This window comes from Ptychodera flava, chromosome 4, assembly GCF_041260155.1.
Source record: "Ptychodera flava strain L36383 chromosome 4, AS_Pfla_20210202, whole genome shotgun sequence".
NCBI lineage: Eukaryota > Metazoa > Hemichordata > Enteropneusta > Ptychoderidae > Ptychodera > Ptychodera flava.
In genome coordinates, this window is record NC_091931.1 from 37,941,929 (window position 1) to 37,959,527 (window position 17,599).

At 37.3% G+C, this 17,599-nt stretch overlaps 2 protein-coding genes across 3 annotated transcripts in view; one reads left to right on the forward strand and one right to left on the reverse strand.

Moving 5' to 3' along the window:
- The window catches only part of LOC139131680 (ribonucleoside-diphosphate reductase large subunit-like), a 296,454-nt gene that overhangs the window by 127,455 nt on the left and 151,400 nt on the right, over positions 1–17,599 (forward strand). The window lies entirely within an intron of this gene.
- The window catches only part of LOC139131674 (kynurenine/alpha-aminoadipate aminotransferase, mitochondrial-like), a 31,783-nt gene that overhangs the window by 8,598 nt on the left and 5,586 nt on the right, over positions 1–17,599 (reverse strand). The window contains exons 3-9 of one of the 2 annotated variants that reach the window (XM_070697840.1): positions 9,665–9,733; positions 5,328–5,466; positions 4,088–4,162; positions 2,894–3,178; positions 2,663–2,748; positions 1,990–2,086; positions 1,135–1,261 (exon numbers count right to left, since the gene is read on the reverse strand). In XM_070697840.1, coding sequence (XP_070553941.1) covers positions 1,135–1,261; positions 1,990–2,086; positions 2,663–2,748; positions 2,894–3,178; positions 4,088–4,162; positions 5,328–5,466; positions 9,665–9,733 — 878 coding nt within the window. The remainder of the gene's footprint in view (positions 1–1,134; positions 1,262–1,989; positions 2,087–2,662; positions 2,749–2,893; positions 3,179–4,087; positions 4,163–5,327; positions 5,467–9,664; positions 9,734–17,599) is intronic. The other variant, XM_070697841.1, reaches the window with a different exon arrangement.

The following is a 17,599-nucleotide window of genomic DNA, read 5'->3' on the forward strand; positions in this document are numbered from 1 at the left end:
AATTTTGACCAGAATGGCCCCAATATACATTATCTTTATTATTCATCCTAGAATGAAGGCAAAGAAACTACAATTATTATTATTATTATAGCACGAATGTTAAAAGTTGTTATTTAGAAATCCATAAAATAAATAAAAAACAGTGAATTATGTTTTAACATAGATGGTTTTAAATAAAAAAACTGTGGTTACCTAAATGGTTACCATGGTAACATGAAACAAAAATGAACATGGAGTTCATACTGTGATAAATACTCTTAGGAGAGTATTTGCATAGTAACTGGGATTACTTGTAATGGAATTTGGAAAAAAATTGAAATTTTAAAACGCAAATAGGTTACTATTGAAACACAGGGCAGTAAAAATGGATATCATATTTTGTCATTCTAACCAAAAATAACCCTTTGGTATAATATTTCTGTTGATTACTGGATTTTTACACTGGATATTTGGTCTTTCTAACCCAAAATATCCCTTTGATATAACATATTCTGTTGGTTACTGGATTTTAGGTGGAATCTTTGAAAAACTGGTAATTTTTACTCCTGAATGGTTGCCATGGAAACATCTCACATTAAAGTGAGTGTGATTTTTTTGGTGTGCTAACCAGAAAAACCCTTATTATCAATTTTTTTACATCAATCAATAGTTCTTTAATAGGAATTAGGGAAAAAGTAACATTTTCAATCCCAAAATAGTTACCATGGCAACTTGTAACATTAAAATAAGTCTGTTTTTTGTGTTTTCTGACCCGAACTCCCCCGACAGGTAATTTTCATATCAATCACAGTAACTTTTCATGGGATATAAGAAAAACTGAAATTTTCAACCCGAAAAAAACGGTTACCATGGAAACATGGGGCAGTGAAATCGATATCATATTTAGTCTTTTCGACCCAAAATACCCTTATGATGAAATTTTCGCGGAAATTGAACCTATTATTATTCGCGTTATTATTTCTATATAATACTTATTATATTAATTATTATCATTAAATCTAATAACGTTCATGTGCTCGTAGTACATCACCATTTAGCTCACCACACAGTGGTTAATTCTGAGTGTTCCTTACGGCGTGGTTATTACCCATCGAAAAGCAAGCAGGGGTAAGAGGGTTGCAAATTGCAGCCTACCTGTCAGCCATTTTCCAGCAGCTGCCAGAAGCATATTTCGTTTTTTCAGATAAAACTGAGACACTTCGTCTGCATAGTTTCTGAAACCTTCAAAGCCCCACTGGTTTAAGAGCTGGAAAGCGAGGATCTGCGTATGTACGATATCAAAGACAGTGACGCTCATAATTGAGTAACATTGTTGATGACTGAAAAGTAACTTATGTAAAATTTTCTCTCTTTTTGTTGCTTTAACAGGATTGGAACTAATTTTGGATAATCGCATCTTCATATTTTTCAAATTTCTCAAAAGTGGAAGGTGCCATATGGCTGAATGTTGCAATATTGCAAATTACTCATTAAAACAAGTGCATAACCTAAAAAAAGAAATTTCAAGAAGATGAGATTACATTTGCAGATTACACCGACGTTACTTCACCATCCAATCATCCCAAATTAGTTCCAATCTTATTTTTTTTCCAAAACAAAAATGCAAGAGCATTGCTGCGCCTATATGATGCATCTTTTCTCATTAGAAAAAAAAACTGTTCATAAATTAAGACAATTTCACATTAAAACGTTAACTCTTGGAATTCTATTTGATCGACAAGTTTCAAGAAGATTGAATCTTCGTCTTTAAGATGGCAAATTGAGAATTGATCTGTGCAAACGCGATTCGTCAGGCGAATGGTAGTCGCATGACCACGCGAATATGATGTGCAGGATTTTAATAGGCCAGTTTGTCGGAATCATCATTCGCTTGCATGTAAATTAAACGTCAAGTTGTGGGAGATGTTCATTGCCTTTTTAACGCAAAGCAGAAACAAACGGGTCTTGGCAGTCAGGATGAATTTCCAAGAGACGTAAACTGCGCCATACCTGTGGCAATGAGCTAGAATGAAGAACGCCTGCTACAGTATGCAAAACTAATCGTTGGAGAAGCAGCTTTGGCCCAGTGACAAAACCAAGACGTAATCTGGGGAAAGAAAAGCATTGTCGTTGTAAAATGTATGAAGATACAGGGTATATTAACACTGATGTGATTTTATAAACGCATACAAACAGAGATAGTAGAGAAAGGTATCATGCCGTTATTCAAGCAGTAAGTCATCAAAATAAGCCCAATAGTCATTTTTATCCAAGGTAGATAATAGTTCAGCCGGTCCAAGGAACAAACTGAAAACTACGATAATAGCAGGGTCGTCTTGAACCACTGCTTAGTGGTGGCAAAAAGGTGTCACGAAAGGATAAGCGTAAGTATGCTAGAATGCTTCACCCTAAAGATTGACCAAGACTGACAAATGTTGTGTAATTAGGCAAAGCCATCAAATAATTGTTGTGAGACAGTCACTCACCATTTGAGAAGCAAATATCATACTTCGACTAGTATGGTCGTCATTGTAATCGATCATTGCTCTGGTCTATACTCAATACCCGTTTGTTTATACTATTGTAATACGCAACTACGTTCCCAGTGTTGCCGATAAGTATAGACAAAGTACCTCACCACAATGAGTTTGCTCTTCTTTGATAATGCTAAAACTACACTTACCCAGCTGCCGATAGTACTTTTGAAAATGAATCTAGTCTGATAACTCTGCCATCCTCGTCCAAGGAGAGGAAACTGGGAACTCGGGGCTGAGAAAAATGACAAACATTCATGATGAGCTACATGACACTGACCCTGAAGTGTAAAGGTCAGTGAGAGGAAATTGCTGGCAAGCAAATAAAAGGAAACCATCATATCAATACCTGATAATTTAATCAAAGGTAATACACTTACTCTGGTAAACTGCACATAATAGTTTGGGTCATCTTCAATGATCAATAAATTGTAATTCCGTGCTATCTCATAGATTTCCTTCTTCCTCTCCATTGTCAATCCAGCACCAGTTGGATTTCCACCGTTTGGGTTGAGATAGAGAATCCTGGGAATGTCCGGCACTTCTTGCCGGGGCTTGCTGACATCACTGGGATTCCATCTTGATAGGATTTCTCTCAAGTGACTTGGCTTCATACCTTCTTGGTCCGAGTCGACACCAAGTACATTGCATCCGTGTGGATCGAGCTGAACAAACGAAAAAACAAAATACTTTTCTCATTTACTTCAACGCTTTATATCTGCGTAGTTTGGTATGGTCCCCAACATGATCGGATTTGTAGAGGTATTAAAAAGGTTTTGAACTTGATACTTGCCTTTCACACACCTGTCTTTATCAAATTGAGCCCGGCGTTTCAGACACAAATGTAAACACTGACCTACAAAGATAGGTACATGTCCACAGACATAAATAATAATCCTTATCTTGACGAACAGTATATTCTTGAAAATACTTATGTAAGCTAGCTCCTTCGATGGGGAAAATAGCTGTAACGTTCGAAAATATTTAAAGGTATACAGTCATCTGTAATCGTAATATGCCATTATACGGTCAAACGGGCGTTCCTTGGTATTCAAAATGCCCATGTGAGGGCGCTGTTTTAAAAAGCGGCCACCCACTTAAAATCTGTGATTGGTTAGGCTTTCTCTCTCCATGGTAACTGTGGCAAAATTAGAACAGGTGACAGTATACCTGTAACTTTATCTAAACAAACACATGTTCTCCTTTGCTCCCTCGAGGTAGGTTACCAGACTTTGTATTAGTCTTGCATTCGCAACGCAATGAGTACAGTTTTCATTGGATTTTTATTGTTGTTGTTATTCTTGTTATTGACATACTATCCATACAGTTTCGTTGACAGGTTAACCACAGTATGCACCTCTTACACTACGACACTGCATTGGTATACAGTTAAACAACAATATGTTATTTCATCACTCCTAAAAGAAAACAAAATTTGTGTCTATATTGATTTGACATAGAAAAGGAGTGAAAATAAGAGAGACCCTATCTATGTTTATTTCAACTTTGCCTGCGCTTTCGTTTACGAACGTTGAATGTGATGAGGTAGTCGTAAATTTAGCTAAACTGCTTACTACGGCAAGAATCCCGGGATATGTAGGAGTTACCATGAGAATGTTGTCACCCGGAGATATAAACATTTCGAGTGTCTGGAAAAAGGAGAAATGTGGAAACTTAGCTATATGGTTAGCGTATATCTTGCCTACACTGTTTCAATGATTTTTATCGTCACGAATGATAATCTCAGTATTAAATGGAACCATGCACACATGATAACGACATTGCCGGAAAACAGGAGAATTTTCGTTTGCAAAATTGAGTATGTTTATGCAACGTATAGGTATACTATAGGGAAAAGGTTTCAATTCAATGGACCAGAAATCTTATTTACTTCATATACAATTCAGTGCCAGTATAGGGACATGTTGACATTTGCTGTGCAGAAATGAGGATAGTCAAATACTTCAATCCTTGTGTATATTATATGCAAATGTGCTTGTTCTCTCACTACTTCTTATGTGGAGGACTTTGGACGAGCATTCCAGTGTGTGGTTGGCATCACGGACAGTTGTTCAACATCGGGAACTTTGGTAAAGGAACATGAATTAGATTGATATAAATAGCATGCATCCAATAACATACAGGCACAGCAAAGAATGTCTTAATTGATAAGGCATTACTTTTAAGACAATTAACTTTCAATCACACCCTTAAAAGCAGCAATATCGAAATCAATTGCTTCCTCCAAAGATGAGCCACATTCTATCGACGTATTGTCTCATGATGAGTAGCGGCGTCCTTTTGTATGACATCAAGTTCAATCTCCGAGAAAGAGGTTCAGCCTTTGCTCAAACCAAAACATTACTTAATCTTGTGTAACCAGTTATCAATTTAGAGAATTATTTATTTGAACATGTGTATGAGGCGTACTTGTATGGTGGGATCGTAGGTAGGATAGAGGATAATAAAGATAAAGTACGGGCTACCTATTATAATTAGTGACATTGTCTTTTCCTGTCGACTATATGTGTTGTAGATAGCAATGCATGGACGAAAAATGTGATGAAAATTGTTCTTGACTTAGTTTTAGAGATCGCATGGCCTTGGATATCCTTATGTTTTTTTTTACTTTCATGAAAAATGTTATTTCTAAACGAAGCCATCGGCTAATTCAGAGTGAATTCATTGCACTGTTCTTTCAGCATAAACTTTTAAAAACCTCCTCTACAATCTGCTTTAAATTCAAATATATGGAGACACATTAGCACATATATTACATGGATACTTTAATAACACACACGCTCATATACATACCCTACAAAGACCATCTTGATTCCCTGTCGTAACAACTAAATCCATTTCTCGGCCTTCTCCATTGCAGCTAATTCTGCAGGTGGGTGGGTTGTGTTCTTCGATCTGCAGCTTCTCAAGTAACTCGACCAATTCTGGTAGCCTAGGGTAGAAAAGAGGAGGCACCGTGGACCAGTGGTTAGGGTAACGGACTCACTATCGGAGGATGGTGAGTTCGAGACACGGTTCAAGACCCAGTAGGTCCAGAGTAACCCTCTTCCTGCCGAGCTCCCTTGTCCGTTATCCTGCCAAGTCAGTAGAAAACCGCCTCATCCTGTAATTGGGCTAACGCCCGTTGGATGGTGGACTGATTAAAAAAAAATTCACAAATTCGTACACCGCAGGACAAAGATAGGTAAACTATATTTACATCAATAACAATGCGCGGTTATCCACTTTCTGACTAAGAAGGAAATCAAAAGAAGCGCAAGAATTAAACAATTAACCATGATTTGCAATTAGCGAGAAACCGTACAGATGGGAATAAAGCTATGTTGAAGAATATTATCATATAGCATACTTTAAAGCGCAGTGGTCGTCGCGCTGCGCATCCTCCTGAGGGGGTCCCCCTCTGTTGTAAACAAATCCAAGAACGCCGCACATGTTACGGGTTGATTGTAATGTTTGCGATATTGCCGCTTGTAAAAATGGCGGCTGATCTGTCACAAGCATACCAACTAACCAAATGTAACACGCAATAAAAGGTCAATTAATCTAAGTTAAATATCTGCTGAATATTGAACAATAATTGCACGCTGGATTGAGATCACATTTGCTCATGATTTTCTTGAATCAGTTGAAAGGGGCTCGGCTACTGTTATCGCTCGAGCCATAGAGATACGCATGTACGCCAACAGATTATCAACGACCGGGCTCTAGTTTTCGACATCGCTAGCAAGGACGAGAGCTTTCATTTCAAGAGGCCCGACAGGAGTACAAAGACAACAACCCAAACTACAGAAATCTACAGCTCGCAGAGCAATGCCCGCTGCAGCAAGAAGCATCTCTGCATCTGTTCCGTTCCGTGCTCTGTATGAACGTCCGTGTCAAACCGGGTATATGGCGCGCTACACTCTGCTGTGGAGAATCCAACTCAACTACAAAGTTTACCCCGTTTGGGGGTGCAAACGAGAATTCCGAGTACAGGTATCAAGTCAAGCGAAGGACCTTTCATAGGTCTTCTTGTTATGTGGGGGTTATCTCACTTGAAAGAGGATTCAGACCTACCCGGTAATCAGGAGGTACAACAACGAAGTTTGCCCAGCACCGGTAGGCCGGCCTACACCAGCTAGCGGTTGGATCACTGCCATGACCGGGGCACAGGATCTCTCGATACGTCTATGCACGGTGTATAGCCGTGCAATTTTCCTGCCAAATGCCGCGAAATTTGTCTATTGTTTCCTGTCATTTTACTATTTCTTACCACGTAATACTAGGAGAAGTAGACATGGTGATCAACAGTTGTTTGTGGGCCAAGTCGTCGCGGGCCGGTACGTGTGGGACCGGATTTTATATATCCGTGTACGTCAACGAGGTGACCGTCTCCCAACAACATCTCCCGTGTCCTGCTCTGGCTTGCCGATCATGGTCTTGAGTGAAATTTTTGTGTTAGGGACGGACCATTAGATCTTGGGAGGGGGGTGGTCAAAAACAGAAAAAAAAAAATTTTCAGAGCAGAAAGTTAGGAAAAAAAAAATCTTCAAACTAGTCTGCAAAATAAAAAAAAATAAATAAGAAGACAAAGGCGTAAAAAAAAAATCTGCAAAAGTCTTTAAAATTTTGAATTTTTTTTAGATTTTACCGACAGAAAGCAACTTTCTGTATTTTTTAGTACATCCTCCCGGCACATTTTTAATTTTAATTTATACATTTAGAGTGACTGTATCACTTATACTGGAAGTTGTGATTATCTAATCTTTTCAGGACTTTTGTATTCTGATCACTTGAAAATTATGAAATTATAGAACCTGTTTTCTACTTGTTTCCTGCGTACAAACCAAGCAGGTACACTAGGTAAAACATTGAAACTATGGTATGGTTGTCAAGACAGAAAGTTGTATTGCCTTTTAAGATCAAGGTAAACAGATGCAGGCCACATCAGTTTCATTTTTTGCACAGCATTTTATTGCAATGATGACTGCAAGAATGGGTGAACAAGTAGAAACACGTCAATAATGATAAAACAACATATCAAGTCATTATGTATTATTTTGCTTTTAAAAGGTATTTTCAATTCTTTTTTCTCAAAAAACAGCCTCAAAAACAACAGCAACACATGTTTTAACATTCAACAATACACTACGTAGAATGCCATCTATCCAACAAATCCCAACACAAAAACACACAAAGGGGTTGAACTTTGAAAGTTTCTCGATAGCAAATACTGAATAAATCTGAATGAATAATCGTTTTTGTGTAGCAAATTTCAAAGAAATTGGACAAGCCCTTTCAGAGAATACAGATTTTTTGACCATGAATGGCATAAAGTGCCCTAAAAAGACAAATATTGAAATTTCAACACATCTATACACATCCAATCAATTTGGACATGCTGCTACAGAGAAATAGATGTTTTGATCAAAAAAGGGCAACAATTGCTCTAAAAACACAAATATGCAAATTTAACTATATTATTTAGCTTATTTTAGCTTCTCAGCTTGTCAAAATCAATTGTGAATCATGAGATATGCATGATGTTTGGTGGGGTGCATGTAGCCATTTCACCACGCAGTAGAAAGGGAAGCCAGGAAACCAAAATAGTCAATTTTCAAAACTATAGGAAGCTACTGAGGAGCAAGAAGACCATGTTTCAGAGGAAGATGTGTAATCCGAAAAAAATGCTCCCAAAGTGCCACCAAATAACACCATTTTTATCTCTATTTTTCAAAAGCTCCAACAGCAGGAGGGGGACACCCCCCTCCTGACCTCCCCCCGCAAAATACTCCCCAAGGGCCACCAAATAACACCATTTTAATCTCTATTTTTCAAAAGCTCCAACGGCAGGAGGGGGACACCCCCCCCTGACCACCCCCCGCAAAAATACTCCCCAAGTGCCACCAAATAACACCATTTCAATCTCTATTTTTCAAAAGCTCCAACGGCAGGAGGGGGACACCCCCTCCTGACCTCCCCCTGCAAAAATACTCCCCAAGTGCCACCAAATAACACCATTTTAATCTCTATTTTTCAAAAGCTCCAACGGCAGGAGGGGGACACCCCCTCCTGACCTCCCCCTTCAAAAATACTCCCCAAGTGCCACCAAATAACACCATTGTAATCTCTATTTTTCAAAAGCTCCAACAGCAGCAGGGGGACACCCCTCTCCTGACCTCCCCCCCCCCCCGTGACCGCTTGCATGGCCGCTTGTGGTGCTTGGCACCACATCTTTGCCCTCTTTATCTTCAGACAGCGACGAACTAAAAAAAATTATAAATCTGAAAATTTACTCTGAAAAAAAAAATTTGCACAGCTAATCTCAATTGGAAAAAAAAAATTCAGAAATTTACAATAGTAAAAAAAAAATTTTCACAATTTCATTGTGACCACCCCCCCCCCTTCCAAGGTCTAATGGTCCATCCCTTAGGCATTGTTCTTGTTGCTGGTCTACATATATAGGCAATGTTGATCATTTTAGTTATGCATTTTCACTGTACTGTACATAGCATTGTGTACAACCAGCGTGATCGCGCGCGATCAAACCTTTTTGTTCACTGTCTGACTGCAGTAAACATAATGTGCTGAGGTGTAGTGTCCCAATGTTCGTAGCTCTACACGAGTTTATAGATAGAAATACACCACTGAAGTTCGTTTCCGATCTTAATATTTTACTATTGCATGATGTTGAGTCTTACAAAGGCCTTAACAAAGTGGGGGACTGCTCCCACCTCACTCCTATTGAAGTTGAGAAGACGTATTATGTTTACAAAAATTTATGTTTATCAACAAAAAAATCACGCACGCGCAGCGCGACGACCACTGCGCTTTAAACTGAGAAGTTCTGAATTAATTGACACGCACTTTACGGAAAACTCATAGGTCTATCCAATATCCATAAATGTTATAACTTGAGTCACTTTTTAAAAAAAGCATATATATAAAAACAAAAAGTTTTGCTGGATTGTTCACAAAAACTTGCCAGGAGATCTGTAATCATGAGAAGTAGTATACATCATAAAATTCTGCCTTTAAGTTGTATAGCTTTCTTTATATTGCCATTCAAAGGGGAACGTGGCGAAGTATATCATCAGGAATATAGATGAAAAAACTTGTAAAACCAGTTGCACACAGTTGATGATACTCACCCCTGTGAAGAAGTATATGGTGTGAGCTTCTTAATTGATGTTTCATCCATGGTGAGGGACGAACCATCCCTGTCGTATAAAAACAATAAGTGCTACGCTTTACGCGTTCAAGACTTTATATTGTATTGCAGTAATAATGTCAGATTGAATCTCCCCTCCTCCTCCTACATTTATATGGCTTCATTTTCAAAGAGGGAAAGATGTCAGAAAACCCAAAACGGTCTCATTTTTAGCTCACGTGTGTAAACACGTGGGCTATTGTCATAGCGATGTCTGTCTGTCTGTGTGTGTGTGTGTGTGTGTGTTAGTGTGTGTGTGTGTGTGTCTGTCTGTCTGTTTACACGATAACTCAAAAAGGCCTGAACGGATTCAAGTCAGATTTGGTACACAGGTACCATGTGCTACTTGCAAGAACTGATTAGATTTTGGTTAGTGTGGCTTGCATATTAATGAAGTTATGCAATATCGTATTTTTCCATACAATGGTTTCCCTATGGAGACGGTAATGACAGTATAGACATATATCAAGAAATACTGCACAAAATTTCATGAAACTTTTCACAGATGACAATCTAAGAACATTATGATGATACTGTGAGTGTCATGTCAATTATCTTCTCATTTGCATATTTAATGAACTTTTCATATTAGTGAGATAACTCTGAAATAAAGCATAATGTAATTAGGTATATAACTCTAAAATTACGGCACCCCAAGTCAGTGAAATTGGGTACAGATATTGTTTTGATAAATATCTAATTGTACTGAGAAGCATTTGGCAGTGTCAAGTTAACAAATAGGTCATTTGCATATTTTATGAAGTTTTCTAATTAGTGATATACTCCAAAATAACTGCACCAAATGTGCGGAAATCTGCTGCAGATACTGATCCGACAGATATCTAATTGTGGTGTAGAGCATTTAGTTGTGTGAAGTTAATTAAGAGTTCATTTGCAAATTTAATGAACTTTGTAATTAGTGGTTTCACTCCAAAATTAAAGCATTAAATTTGATGAAACTTGCTACAGATGTTGATCTGATAAATATCCAATTGTACTGAGAAGCATTGAGCAGTGTCAGGTTAATAATTAGCTCATTTGCATATTCAATGAAGTCTGATAATTAGTCATATAACTCCGAAATAACTGCATCAAATGTGATGAACACTGCTGCACATACTGATAAGACAGATATCTAACTGTGTTGTAAAGCATTTAGTAGTATAAAGTTAATTAAGGGTTCATTTGCATATTAATAAACTTTGTAATTAGGTATATAACTCTGAAATTTCGGCACTAAAATTTGGTGAAACGTGCTACAGATATTGACTTGATAAATATTTATTGTGCTATGAATCATTGAACAGTGTCAAGTTAATGTAGGGTTTATTTGCATATTTAATGATTTTTGCAATAAGTGACATTACTCTAAAATTACAGCATTAAATTAAATAAAACGTACAACAAATGTTGATCTGATGGATATCTAATTGTCCCATAAAGCATTGAGCAGTGTCAAGTTAATTGACAGCTCATTCGCATATTCAATAAAGTTTTGTAATTAGTGATTAAACTCTGAGAGTACTGTGCGAAGTCTAAAAAAAACCCTGCTACATAGTGATAACATATATCTCATTGTTCTGTGAAGCGTACTACTATTAATGAACCTGTTGTAAAACACGTGAGCATGTTCAGTTCATATCTGGTCTTCTTATTCTCGCCACAGTATTTTGATTTCTATATTTCGCCCAACATATACAATGGAGTACAAGTTGAAATGTTATTGGCCATGAATCTTTGTCTAATTCAAAGTAAATTGTGAACAGTAATTATCGGGCATTTACGCACGTTTATGCTTTATTTACAATTTCAACACTAACATACACTTATGGTTTGTACCATTCTTTTCTATTAAAATTGTTTTGATTTTTTAAAGGAAATAAATTCAATAGATGGAATAAAACTCGCAAATCATTTATACAATAAAACAAGTTTGGTGCACAGTAGCAGTGCATAATTTTCAAAACCTGGAGTTTACGGTCTAAGGACATAAGCTGTAACTTGTGGCAAGTTTTCAGTATTCTGCTTCTGTATATCAACTACCGTGTCTGACCCTAATCCGTTTGTCATGCTGAAATTTTAAGTATTCTTTTTGTCAACACAGCTTGTGTGTGTGTAGTGATCATTGTTATTTATTGCTTAGAAATGAATTCTAGTCCGGACTTGAGTACAATTTTCAACAATAACAATGTAGATTATACTCATATAGGTTGTGTTGATATGCTAAATACTTGGCATTAAAATTAGAGGGGTCAGGGATTAAGAAAATGTTGGGAAACCACCAAAAATAGCCATAAGATACAGCTTATGGAGCTTTAACTGCAACGTTGAGCAGCTGACAGTATAAAAGTATTCTTGATTTCTATGCTTGATCAAAGTTATTATTCAAAATGCCATTGTTAAAAATCTTCCTATGTAATAATTCAGAAGGATGAGAATCGACACTGCTCTCGTCAATATTACAAAATTCGTCTTTTACTCCGTTGTCAGTGGGCGTCTCTGACCCACGTACGAACGCATAGATGAAAGTAACGATTAAAACGGGCAGATAATAAGCGATCAGCAATTTTGAGAATCAACGGATAGATTACGTGTGAATATTAGAGTAATAACCAAGTATCGCATTTTTAGCTCACGTGTGTAAACACGTGGGCTATTGTCATAGCAATGTCTGTCTGTCTGTCCGTGTGTGTGTGTGTGTGTGTGTGTCTGTCTGTCTGTCTGTCTGTCTGTCTGTCTGTCTGTCTGTCTGTCTGTTTACACGATAACTCAAAAACGCCTAAACGGATTCAAGTCAGATTTGGTACACAGGTACCATGTGCTACTTGCAAGAACTGATTAGATTTTGGTTAGTGTGGCTTGCATATTAATGAAGTTATGCAATATCGTTTTTTTCTGTACAATGGTTTCCCTATGGAGACGGTAATGACAGTGTAGACATATATCAAGAAATACTGCACAAAATTTCATGAAACTTTTCACAGATGACAAGCTCAGAACATTATGATGATACTGTGAGTGTCATGTCAATTACCTTCTCATTTGCACATTTTATGAACTTTTGTTGTTAGTGAAATAACTCTGAAATTCCTGCACCAAACTTGATGATACTTGCAACAAATATTGATCTGATATATATCTAATTATATTTAGAAGCTTTGGACAGTGTCAAGTTAATAAATAGGTCATTTGCATATTTTATGAAGTTTTGTAATTAGTCATATAACTCCGATATAACTTCACCAAATGTGATGAAATCTGCTGCAGATACTGATCCGACTGATCTCAGTCAGAAAAATGTAACAACTTAGCCGGCTATTGAACCACTCTTTTTTGGGAGTGGAGATTTAGCCGAGCGGTTCTGTCTATGGCCTCTCAGCTAGGCGACTGATGCCGTATGTTGTGGGTTCGAATCCGATTGAAAACTAGCCGTATTTTCTACCCTGGGTTGGTAACACTGCTGGTGGACAGAATTGTCCCCGAGGTTATCGTTCGCCCAGTTAAAGCGATGAAATTCGTTTCTTCGCTTCGATAAAGTGTGTATGTGCGATGTATGATAGTGAGCATGCGTGCGTGAGTATTTCACAAACTTTACAACGTTTTGAGCGGTCTCAGTCAGAAAATGTAACAACTTAGCCGGCTATTGAACCACTCTTTTTTGGGAGTGGAGATTTAGCCGAGCGGTTCTGTCTATGGCCTCTCAGCTAGGCGACTGATGCCGTATGTTGTGGGTTCGAATCCGATTGAAAACTAGCCGTATTTTCTACCCTGGGTTGGTAACACTGCTGGTGGACAGAATTGTCCCCGAGGTTATCGTTCGCCCAGTTAAAGCGATGAAATTCGTTTCTTCGCTTCGATAAAGTGTGTATGTGCGATGTATGATAGTGAGCATGCGTGCGTGAGTGCTTCACGAACTCTACAACGTGTTGAGCGGTCTCAGTCAGAAAAATGTAACAACTTAGCCGGCTATTGAACCACTCTTTTTTGGGAGTTGAGATTTAGCCGAGCGGTTCTGTCTATGGCCTCTCAGCTAGGCGACTGATGCCGTATGTTGTGGGTTCGAATCCGATTGAAAACTAGCCGTATTTTCTACCCTGGGTTGGTAACACTGCTGGTGGACAGAATTGTCCCCGAGGTTATCGTTCGCCCAGTTAAAGCGATGAAATTCGTTTCTTCGCTTCGATAAAGTGTGTATGTGCGATGTATGATAGTGAGCATGCGTGCGTGAGTGCTTCACGAACTCTACAACGTGTTGAGCGGTCTCAGTCAGAAAAATGTAACAACTTAGCCGGCTATTGAACCACTCTTTTTTGGGAGTGGAGATTTAGCTGAGCGGTTCTGTCTATGGCCTCTCAGCTAGGCGACTGATGCCGTATGTTGTGGGTTCGAATCCGATTGAAAACTAGCCGTATTATCTAACTGTAGTGTAAAGCATTCAGTAGTGTGAAATTAATTAAGGGTTCATTTGCATATTTAATGAATTTTGTAATTAGGTATATAAATCTGAAATTACGGCACCCAAGTCTTTGAAATTTGGTACAGATATTGTTTTGATAAATATCTAATTGTACTGAGAAGCATTTGGCAGTGTCAAGTTAACAAATAGGTCATTTGCATATTTATGAAGTTTTGTAATTAGTGATATAACTCCAAAATAAGTGCACCAAATGTTATGAAATCTGCTGCAGGTACTGATCCGACAGATATATAATTGTGGTATAGAGCATTTACTTGTGTGAAGTTAATTAAGGGTTTATTTGCATATTTAATGAACTTTGAAATCAGTGATATTACTCCAAAATTACAGCTTTAAATTTGATGAAACTTGCTACATATGTTGATCTGATAAATATCCAATTGTACTGAGAAACATTGAACAGTGTCAAGTTAATAATTAGCTCATTTACATATTTTATGAAGTTTTATAAGTAGTCATATAACTCCGAAATAACTGCATCAAATGTGATGAAAACTGCTGCATATACCAATCTGACAGATATCTAACTGTGTTGTAAAGCATTTAGTAGTGTAAAGTTAATTAAGGGTTCATTTGCATATTTAATAAACTTTGTAATTACGTATATAACTCTGAAATTACGGAACCAAATTTTGTGAAACGTGCTACAGATATTGATTTGATAAATATTTAATTGTGCTATGAATCATTGAACAGTGTCAAGTTAATATAGGGATTATTTGCATATTTAATGAACTTTGTAATTAGTGACATTACTCTAAAATTACTGCATTAAATTAAGTAAAACGTGCTACAAATATTGATCTGATGGATATCTAATTGTCCAATGAAGCATTGAGCAGTGTCAAGTTAATTAACAGCTCATTTGCATATTAAATAAAGTTTTGTAATTAGTGATTAAAATTTGAGTGTACTGTGCGACGTTGAAAAAAACCTGCTTTAGTGATAACATATATCTTATTGTTCTGTGAAGCGTACTACTATTAATGAACCTGTTGTAAAACACGTGAGCATATTCAGTTCATATCTGGTTCTGTGTCGTATCAGCATGAGTGTCATTTATGCTGCATCAGACACGTGACGAAGTCGAGTGTCTGACGCAGCACAAATGACACGATGCTGATACGAAGCAAGGAACATCCGATATTGGGTAATTAAACAATAAAGCACACCCAGCGACGGTATACCACGAGATTTTGATCAGTTCACGACATATGTGCACGAGCGATAGCGAGTGCATATATGAAGTGAACTGGTCAAAATCTCGTGGTATACAGTTGCTGGGTGTGATTTATTGCCATTATATCATAACAGTATATTGAAATTATGGCATGGAACGTCAAAAACAGATTTTTGCTCAAGCTGAGAGCTCGCGCGTATGCCAGCCGTGGTATATCGCCAATATACCACGGTTCTTTTCGCGTCTCGACCAATCAGATCGCTGTATTTGCGCCATCAATATACTGGTATGATATAATAATCGATTTATCATACACCCTTGACCAGAATTTTACTAATAGCGAGAGCAGCCAAAAGCCGCTCGCGGAGCGAGCATTCAAACTAACGCGTGTACATGAATGTATTTAGAATGGAATCTCTTGTACCTACGAGTTGAAAAGAGTGCACTTCCGGTTGTTTACATGGAGGCGGCCATTTTGACTACTTTGTCACCGATTGCGTGAAATTGAAAATGCCATCTACTGCAAATCCTACCAGACAATGTGTTTCCCACAAGAGAATCTCTCTATTCTGAAAAAATGAGAAATTTAGTTTAAAATGATTATTTTCGGTCACTTTTGAAAGCCGAATTCGAATATAAATGTGCGCCGTCAATTTGAAACAAGCAAACTCTCGCGAGAACAGACGGCCAACTCACGTGGGAATTAAATCGTGCGGCCGGAGAGCCACCGACGATATGACAACTTATTTTTTTTGCATCAAACGTCTTCTGTTCCCGGCTCTGTTAAAATAGACTTATTTGAATTATGTAATTAACCTGTTTTTAGCTCACGTGTGTAAACACGTGGGCTATTGTCATAGCGATGTCTGTCTGTCTGTCCGTGTGTGTGTGTGTGTGTGTGTGTGTGTGTGTGTTAGTGTGTGTGTGTGTGTGTCTGTGTCTGTCTGTCTGTCTGTCTGTTTACACGATAACTCAAAAACGCCTGAACGAATTCAAGTCAGATTTGGTACACAGGTACCATGTGCTACTTGCAAGAACTGATTAGATTTTGGTTAGTGTGGCTTGCATATTAATGAAGTTATGCAATACCGTTTTTTTCCATACAATGGTTTCCCTATGGAGACGGTAATGACAGTGTAGACATATATCAAGAAATACTGCACAAAATTTCATGAAACTTTTCACAGATGACAATCTAAGAACATTATGATGATACTGTGAGTGTCATGTCAATTATCTTCTCATTTGCATATTTAATGAACTTTTGTTATTAGTGAGATAACTGTGAAATTCCTGCACCAAACTTGATGATACTTGCACCAAATATTGATCTGATATATATCTAATTATACTTAGAAGCATTAGGCAGTGTCAAGTTAATAAATAGCTCATTTGCATATTTTATGAAGGTTTGTAATTAGTCATATAACTCCGATATAACTTCACCAAATGTGATGCAATCTGCTGCAGATACTGATCCGACTGATATCTAACTGTAGTGTAAAGCATTAAGTAGTGTGAAATTAATGAAGGGTTCATTTGCATATTTAATGAACTTTGTAATTAGGTATATAACTCTAAAATTACGGCACCCAAGTCAGTGAAATTGGGTACAGATATTGTTTTGATAAATATCTAATTGTACTGAGAAGCATTTGGCAGTGTCAAGTTAACAAATAGGTCATTTGCATATTTTATGAAGTTAAGTAATTAGTGATATAACTCCAAAATAACTGCACCAAATGTGATGAAATCTGCTGCAGATACTGATCCGACAGATATCTAATTGTGGTGTAGAGCATTTAGTTGTGTGAAGTTAATTAAGGGTTCATTTGCATATTTAATGAACTTTGTAATTAATGATATTACTCCAAAATTACAGCGTTAAATTTGATGAAACTTGCTACAGATGTTGATCTGATAAATATCCAATTGTACCGAGAAGCATTGAGCAGTGTCAAGTTAATAATTAGCTCATTTGCATATTTCATGAAGTCTTATAATTAGTCATATAACTCCGAAATAACTGCATCAAATGCGATGAAAACTGCTGCACATACTGATACGACAGATATCTTACTGTGTTGTAAAGCACTTAGTAGTTAATTAAGGGTTCATTTGCATATTTAATAAACTTTGTAATTTGGTATATAACTCTGAAATTTCGGCACTAAAATTTGGTGAAACGTGCTACAGAAATTGATTTGATAAATATTTAA